General features: G+C 38.0%; 1 protein-coding gene across 1 annotated transcript in view; it reads left to right on the top strand.

Annotated features, from left to right (window-relative positions):
• Nucleotides 1-8,865, top strand: part of UTRN (utrophin) — a 377,019-nt gene that overhangs the window by 165,862 nt on the left and 202,292 nt on the right. Inside the window, 4 exon segments of the mRNA XM_009325465.1 lie at nucleotides 1,163-1,368; nucleotides 2,549-2,666; nucleotides 6,130-6,335; nucleotides 7,821-7,975. Coding sequence (XP_009323740.1) covers nucleotides 1,163-1,368; nucleotides 2,549-2,666; nucleotides 6,130-6,335; nucleotides 7,821-7,975 — 685 coding nt within the window.

Raw genomic sequence — 8,865 nt, 5'->3', positions numbered from 1 at the left:
ATCTCCTGCATGCAGATTTTCTTCAGTCTTATAAATAAAGGCCATCCTGCATCTTTCAGCTCAGCAGGGACAGAGATAGGTCTTTCTCATCTGCTAAATACTTATCTTCCTGAATCTTGTACGGGAAGCTGTCTAAATATGATATGTTCTTGTATCAGACACTGGCCATCTTTTCAAGTTCTTGGAGGCAGATCAGCAGAAACAGAGTGTAAACAAGATGCCCAGGTCTCCTTTTTAGAAAACTAGGTGAAAAAGGACAGCCCTTGTCTGAAAGAATTTGCAGCTTGAACTTCAGTACATTAACCCTATATATTTTTTTCAATTCAGCAGCAGTAAAGAAAATTTAAAGGAGGAAAACCAACTTTTGTTTAAGCCTTTCAAAACCTTGATTCAGCTTGTTTTTCTTTCGTACAGGGTGTTTGTGTTAAGTAAAGCTTCTGTATTCCATTGCTTAAGGCAAGTGTGTAATATTCATGCTGCAGCTTGATTTAACTTAGTGTTTTCTTGGAACTAGAACACAATCAAACACAGCTTCTGGAGCGAATCTTACTGTTCAGCTCATTTCTCACTTCTTTGCAATGTCAGGTTAAAAAGATAGAAAGGATGGGACTGAACTAGTGGGCATCTGTCCCTTGTTAGGACAGTTGTGTACTGCTAAGTCCATGAAGCATCTGTTGGAGTAGCTCAACTTACTTGTGCTTAGGTGAATTCTGAGCCAAGAGTGGGGAGAACCTTTCTGCCATATAATACAAAAGTGAGGAAGACAATTTTAGACGTTTATCTTCAACGAAAGGATTGTTTTTTATGCTTAATAACGGTCAATCCCCTTTTGTGTCAGAGTATTTAGCTCCACTCCATTAGATTTAATATCATTTTGCCTTTGCAAGTTTTCTTCTTGTTAGTTTTTGTATTTAGGCTGAATCATTTGGGGTGACTCTTTGGCATGCAATGAAATAATTAATAGCCTTTAAAAAAAACAGGCAAAAGAAATTTCTGATTACTATTTCTGGTGGTTAAAATGCCTCAAATACAAATTTTGCTGTGCTTTCTCTGTAGATGCTGTTGCATATTTGTAGGAATTACAGAAAAACCCTGTAATTCCCACAGTTGCACAGGTGGCCATGACTTTTTTCTTTAATAAAACCCCCAAACTCTGTTTCAGATGTCCAAAAGGTGGTGCTAGTATCTTCTTCATTGGAAATTCCTGTTCAGACTCAGCAGGCTTTGGAACTTTCTGCACCTGCTGATCTGGATAAAACTACAACTGAGCTGGCTGACTGGTTGGTATTGATTGACCAGATGCTCAAGTCAAACATAGTCACTGTGGGAAATGCTGAAGAGATCAATCGGACTATTGCACGAATGAAAGTATGTGTTTTGTGAAGGCTGGTGGATTGGAAAATTGGCTCACACTTTAGTATCTTGTACATTTGGTAAAGAAATTACATGTGTGTTAAAAAAAAAAAAAGAAAAAAGAAAAAAGAAACTGACTGCAGTAAATGTATAACTTGAAAATTACACTTTAAATGCTGCTGTTATTACACTCCTCTCCCCTCTATTTCCTGTTAATTCCTGTGTCCCTATGTGAGCTAGGCACTGCTATTTTTTTGTTTTAAACAAAGCATATAGAGAATACCTCCTGAAAATGACATCTTTTTGGGAATGTACAGATAGCTTTCGCTGAAGACTTCGGAGCAGCTTCATATTTGCTTCATATTCTGGAGGGTGACCTTTATAATCCACTCTTTAGTGGTTTCTAATGAGTTTTGTTGTGTTGTAGTTAGACTAAACTGATTTCCAGAGACGTGCTGAAATGATTAAAAGTTTTAACAGAAATGCTTATGATGTAAATGTTTGTTTCTGTTGATAGCTCATGCTATGCTGAGCCATGACTAAGGGCAGTATTTGTGAGATGTATGCTACCATTAAGGTTCATTTTATTTGACTTGATATCAATTAACACGAGTAACTGTACAGTAAAAGCTGCAGGCTAAACAAGTGCTAAACTGTTTCTGTGGGTGTCTAACATAATCTGGAATTTTAAAGAATAATGTGATGTACAGTAATTTTGGAAACACTTTAACTGTATAACACTTGTAATATGGGCTTCTGGTACATTGCTATAGTGAAATAATGACTTTTTTTATACAATGTATAGTCTGATTGTTCCTTCCCATTCTTTTCCTTCTCCATCTCTCTCTCTCCCCCTCTGCCCCCTCCCCGGAAATGATCAGAGCTTTGTAAGAGGAAAGTAAGTTATGGGGGAGTGAAAAATAGATATTGGAAAATATTGTGCAATGACTGCAGTAACTGTGTGGTTTGTGCAGGTTAACCTTCACCTCTGGATTTTCAGTAACTGTAATTCAGAATATTTTTCTTTTTAAAGCAGTGCTATAATACTGTGAAAATTCAAGGGTTACAATAGTGATGGGAACAGCCATCTACTTGTGGCAACACATACATGTTTTGTTTTATCTACAAATAATACAGATGATGTTAACTAAATTCTGCTTTTTGGACTTAAAAATCATCTCCTAATTCTCAACAGATAACAAAGGCAGATTTGGACCAGCGGCACCCTCAGCTTGATTCTGTTTTTACATTGGCTCAGAATTTGAAAAATAAAACTTCCAGTTCAGACATTAGGACAGTGATCACAGAAAAATGTAAGTTTCTCCATTCTGTGTTTGCAAATACAATGTTACCATGGCAGTAAAAAAATCTTCATATCTTTCTCTTAAACTCTTGGTTTTGAGCCTAGCTGAAGTTGCCTTCCTTGAACAAACTGAAAACTTAGCAGTTAAGTGGCTTTCACTCTAACAGTTTAATGAAAATTCCTGGAACAAGAATTGCCACTTTTTTTTTTGACTGCCTATTTTTTCATGTACGAAGGTAAATATTTTTGCTAGAATTTAAAAATATCTTATGAAGAATTTGAGTTACTTGACAGCCATAGACCTAGGGATGAGGATTTTTTATTTATTGATAAAAGGAACTAATTGTGTGTCTTTATTTTTGTTGACCTATGATGCACTGGACAGTTAGTGAAAAGCATGAATGTATCAACTTAGGACAATAACTTTGTGTACACTTTTTTGAAATTGTGGACTGAGTTAGTAGAGCTTTTAAGTCACTGATATGTACTTGAAAATTGAGGTTTCCCTTTTAAAGGTCCCCACCCCCTTTGAAAATGTCTTTTATTGGTACTTAAGGAAAGAAAACGTACAACTGACACAATTAGAAACTAAGGGACAATGTATTCTTTGAACTCTTAAGCTTTGCTGGTTGCTAAGATTAGAAAATTCATGTAGCAGGAAATATCACAGTTAAAAGTAAAAATGGAAAGATATATTTCCTTATATTCTCCTCTGCAATGGAGTTTTCCTTTACTTACATCTACATGAATTTCTTTGGCGTCCATAAGACTTGCTGGAGATAATAACAGGGTCAGGTAGACAGCCCACAGATGTTAAAGGGTCTGATGAGATGGCATCTGCTGCCTAAGATTCACAGGAGCTGTGGATCGGTAAGGGAGTAAGACCCAAAGAAGCTAAAGCAACTTGTAGGGCCCGGGTTTTGCAGCCACTCAGAACTAGGGGTCAGGTGGAAACTTAGGGGAGGATAGTAAATATGTAGTCCATGGGAGTCAGTCAACAAGGGGAGATCTGGTCAGTCACAAAACGTTCTTGAGTCTTCAAAAAAGGTGAACAAGGAATAAAGGAACTGTATGTTGAAAATTTGAGTTCACCTATAGTCATGCCCATCCAAGGTGGGAACAGAGAAGCTGTGTATGCTGCCATGGATGAAGCTTCCAGTAGATACCCTAGATGTGCGTGAAGCTTTTGCTTCCTGTCATGAAACGTGAATAAACTGAAGGTTGTGTTGCTACTGTCATTTGTAAAGAAAAATTTGCTCTTTCAAGAAAAGTGAAGCTCAGGACTGCTTTATGCACCTCGTTTAAACACTGAGGGGAATATACCGATGACCTACAAACTCCTGTGAGCCCTGCTGTATGTTGTTAGATGAAGCCTAATTACTCAAATAGCTAGGAGCACAGAAATAGAGAAAAGCTTCCTTCTCTGGAACTTCCCTCCCTGTTACTGCATGGACATTGGGAATTAAAAACACAGTCTCATCAGGAATTCTTTCCAATCTTTCTGCCTTTGATACCAGACTGGTTCCCCTGACAACTTTTTCTAGGAACTTACCTATTGAACCCACTAAATGCTGAGGCTACCAATAATTTCACTATTTTTCTGTCCTGTTTTGGTGGAGACTGAAGAGAGGGGGAAGTATGTCAACAGTGCAGAGAGTAAGGTTAACCTGGCCATTAATAGGGAAAAATATATCAAGAAATATTCTTTCTATAATAATACTACTACTATGTAAATGTTGAATATCTATCCATTTCAACCAAGTTGCTATTGTAGGCAGCTGTTTCTCAGGGGTATTTTTTCCTTCCAGCTTTGTGGGGAGAACCTAAACACTTAGGTTTTTCTCTGCAGTTCATTAGCCAGCACATAGGGTTATAGCCTTTTTTCACTCCTGCTGTTTTTGCTTTTGCAGTTTTGGTGAAACCACTGATCTCTCCCAGCAGCTGCTGGTTTCCTTTGAACATACTCTTTATCCAATATAGTAACATCTTTTTTTACTTAAAAAATGTATTATTTGCTGTTGCGTTACCGGAGCTTTCATCTGAGTTCTCTTTCAGCATGACCTACGTCACGCCTGAAAATTAATGAAAAAGTTGCCCGTGGGTTGAAATTGATGAATCTATATTGCACAGATTATTGGGTTTGTCCACCAGTACTACAGTTACTCTGACAAGTGGGCTTTGCCACAATCTGAGCGCTTTATGAAACTAAACAGAATATTGTTGAATGTGTTAAAGTTGAGATCTTCCCAAGCAGATCAAGCTTAATGGCTTTGTATAATTGTAAAAGGTTAAAAAAAAAAATGCAAAGGGTAAAGTTCACTTAAGTGGTTTTAGCTTAAGCACAACCTTTGGCAGTTTTACTTCATGGAAGATTGAAGTGACCTGAGTAAGTGTGTTAGTTTTCTAATAAAATTGCATACTTACTGGTATGATAACTATATTGGATGTGTTACATACTGCCTACCTCTTGCTGCTCAGAGTACAGATATACTCAAGAAATCCAGCTTAGTTGTTTTGTTTGTTTGCTTTTTTACATTTGCTTTTTTACTCTTTAGTTCTAGTGATACAATGAGTTCCTAATAACTGTCATGGCAGGTAATAGGGAAGCCTGTTTCCACCTCTATAGACTTTCAAGTAATACACTTTTTTTATGGTCTGTAAGTAGTAAGAAAAAGGTATGATGCTATTAATTTCTCTCTGAAGGCAGACTTATTGCTTTCCCTGACACGCTATTTTTTGTCCTAGACTCTTGTCATGTTGTCTTTTTCACCCTTTGTTTATGAAAGGTTAAAGCCTGTTTATCAGTCATCTAACTGTTTATTGAGAGAGGAACGGGGTAGTTGAAGGAAATGGGGTGTGATCAGTAACTGTTCTGCTGTGTAATCTACATAAGTCTGTAGAAACCTGTGGTGGGAAGTGCCAAAGTAGGTTATTACTGGAGTGTTTCTACCTTGGCCAAAATGGTAGTACAGGTGCCACTAGACTGCCTTCAACACACAGTGGTCTGGAAAGCTTAGTTCACTTTGTATAAGCTATCCAGATCTAAACAGCACTTATTTATTTGTTTATTTGTATTGGTTTAAGTTGCAGATGCACAAAAGATGACTTGCTGGTATAGCCATCACCCTACAATTGCGGTTCTTGGGGCCCTGCTGCTGGCATATCTCTTCAGTGCAGCTGATTTGCCTCCCACGTGTGTACTTAAAAAGTAAAATAATGCCTTTGAAATATTCCAGAAATAATAGTTGTTACCTGTATGCTGACTGGCTTAAACAAGAGGTAGCCAAACACCTGCATCTTTTGTTTGCTTGTGCGAATGTGTAAACTACATGGGGAACTAAAATACTGAATATGGCAACTACTGTATTTGAGAATGAATTATATTATTGCCACTTGTCCTGAGAATTAAGTGGTAGTTATGGCTACTTGTTTGTTTGCCTCAGGTTTTTCATATTCTGTATTGTCCCCCATAGTGGAGAAGGTGAAGAACCAGTGGGACAATACCCAGCATGGTGTGGAGGTGCGGCAGCAGCAGCTGAAGTACATGCTGACAGACAGCATGCAGTGGGATGAGCAGAGGCAAGAAATGGAGCACCTCATGGAGCAGTGTGAGATCCGTCTGCGTATACTCCTGCAGGCCCCAAAAGAGATGCTTGCCAGACAGATTTCAGACAACAAAGTAAGACCATCTACACTTTTTTCCCTACCAGACTCCTCAGTCTATGTAATGCTACTGGATTCAATTGATGTGCAAATATACAGTTTAGTTGTAGGACTGATTTGTCAATTCTGTCTCTTTTTGGGCATGATATATTCTAAATTGTCTCTATTTTTTTTTAATATATCAGACTTCCCGAGAATCACTTTCTAGGAAGGAAACAGGTGGCATGTGTTCATGTGTGTCTTCTTGTAAGTGTAGTTGAAATGAGTATAGCGTAGCATCAAAGAAATGATATTATGCAAAAAGCTTGAACCTCAGATCAATAAAATTTTAATCATACAGCCACAGAATGTAGCATGTATTACTTCATAGAAACCTCTTAACAGTAGTTTAGTAAATCTGGGAATGGACTAAGTTTTTTAAAATTATCCTGAATTTCACTTCTGATGGGTGCCAGGAGTACTCAACGCTTCCCCCCCCCCCCCCCAACACCCCCCAAATCTTCGCTGCTTTTCATATCACAGCAAACCTGCTGTGATAAATCAATAAGTTGGATGTCCTTTGTCCTGGTGGCTGTCAGAAAAAGGGCAGGCTGTAGGTGGCACAGGATGAGAACTAAAGAGACAAATCAGTGAGGAGGGGCTCTTAGTGCAGTATTTAGAAAAGGGCTATAATAGAGTTTAAAAAAAGTGCGTGTGTGTATATATACACACACATCTATATATATTCATGAAGGGACAATGTAGGGGTGCAGCTGGGTATGGAAGGAAGCAGGGAGTATGGTTGTGAGAATTCCTCACTGATCTATAGCTATTTTGGTAAACAGTAAAATTACGTGCTTTTCATTGTCTTTCTCTACGTGAGCAGGGGATTGGAAATGGACGATTAAGTCTGCTTTGCTTTCTTAAGTGAAAGTAGGCCTGTGCCCAAACATATAGTACAGAGATCATATGATACAACTGGACATATATATGCAAATATATTTTTTATTTAGAAATAGTCTTGAATTCAGGATTCTATAAAGTCAAGGCACCTTATGAATATCCTGCCACAATAAGCAACCACATCTAATGTATTTTCTTCATTTAAAAACACCCTCCCCCAAACAACGAAATCAAATTCTTATGCTGCGCACTTCATTTATGCCACTTTAAGCTGCCACTTTTATCACTATTATCATAATTTAAACTTATTCATGCTACTAAAAATATGGAAGTGTTTTTACTTCTGTTGCCACTAAAACACAGAAGAGGATTTTTCTAGCCTTTGGCAGGTTCTGGCAAATATAATTTTTCTTCACCTCTTTGTGTTTTGATTTGTTCATTGTCAGAATGCTTAGTATCTGTAGATTCTTTTTAAGATTTTTCTTCTAGGTGAAAAAGATGTATGTTTTTGGTTTAAAAAAAAAGGCAAAAAGGAGGGTTTTATAGTGTGATAAAATGCATAGTATGAAAATAGTCTGATTTTTATTTTACTCTGTCTCATCCTGGAATTGCTTTTTAGCTGTTAGTACAGGATTTGCATAGAGGTGACATCACGGTAGCTGCATTCAATGATCTTTCTAATAAACTTCTTCGAGAGTATCGTGATGATGACACAAGGAGGGTGAAGGAAACTACTGACCAAATGAACACTTGTTGGGTTAATCTGAACCAAAGGTAATTACAAGGTTTCACTCTATACATAGCTGTTTGTCTTAAACTTGTATCCTATGTATACATGTGTATTGCAGTCTCTGTCTGCTTTACTGCAGCATTTACGGCTGCTGTGGATAATTAATCAATTACAGTAAAGCTGTTTTGAGTTTTGATGATGGAAATTCCCACAGTTCATTATGGAAGGCTTCTGTATGACTTCCCATTTATGTGGTGGCTTTTTTAAGGAAAAAAAAAAGGAAAAAAAGTACTTCTCTCACATTTGGTCTCAGGTTTGCCTGTGGCTGCTATTCTGCAAGTGTCTTTGAACAGTTCCTCTCCTGTTCCTTGATGCTGGTATGCTTTACGTATTTGTAGTTTGTTGCTGTACTTTCTTTTCATAAGGCTGTAAGTATTCAGCTTGGTCTTCCAACACATTAATTCATTATGGCCTTTCATCTAACGGAAACTTTCCCTGAATGGGGCTGCGCTTCGAGTTCTTGAGTGCGATGCTTCTAGCACTCCCATCTAGAAAATACTTGAGCTACAGGAACTGAGACTTACTTGAAACTTACTTCTTTCTATTCATCCTCTATTAAGACATATTTGCAAATGTCTTAAGGAAAATACGGTATTTCCCTATGCATATGTCGTGGTTTAACCTCAGTCGGCAACTGAGCACCACACAGCTGCTCGCTCACTCCCCCCTCTCGGTGGGATGGGGGAGAGAATTGGAAGAGCACAAGTGAGGAAAAACTCGTGGGTTGAGATAAAAACAGTTTAATAATTGAAATAAAATGATAATGATAATAATATGATAATAATAATACACAAAGCAAGTGATGCACAGTGCAATTGCTCACCACCCGCCGACCGATGCCCAGCCAGTCCCCGAGCAGTGGCCCCCCCCAGCC

The sequence above is a fragment of the Pygoscelis adeliae genome, unplaced genomic scaffold (assembly GCF_000699105.1).
Source record: "Pygoscelis adeliae isolate BGI_AS28 unplaced genomic scaffold, ASM69910v1 Scaffold300, whole genome shotgun sequence".
NCBI lineage: Eukaryota > Metazoa > Chordata > Aves > Sphenisciformes > Spheniscidae > Pygoscelis > Pygoscelis adeliae.
The sequence above is the reverse complement of the archived record's forward strand: the minus strand, read 5'-3'. Positions and strand labels throughout refer to the sequence as shown.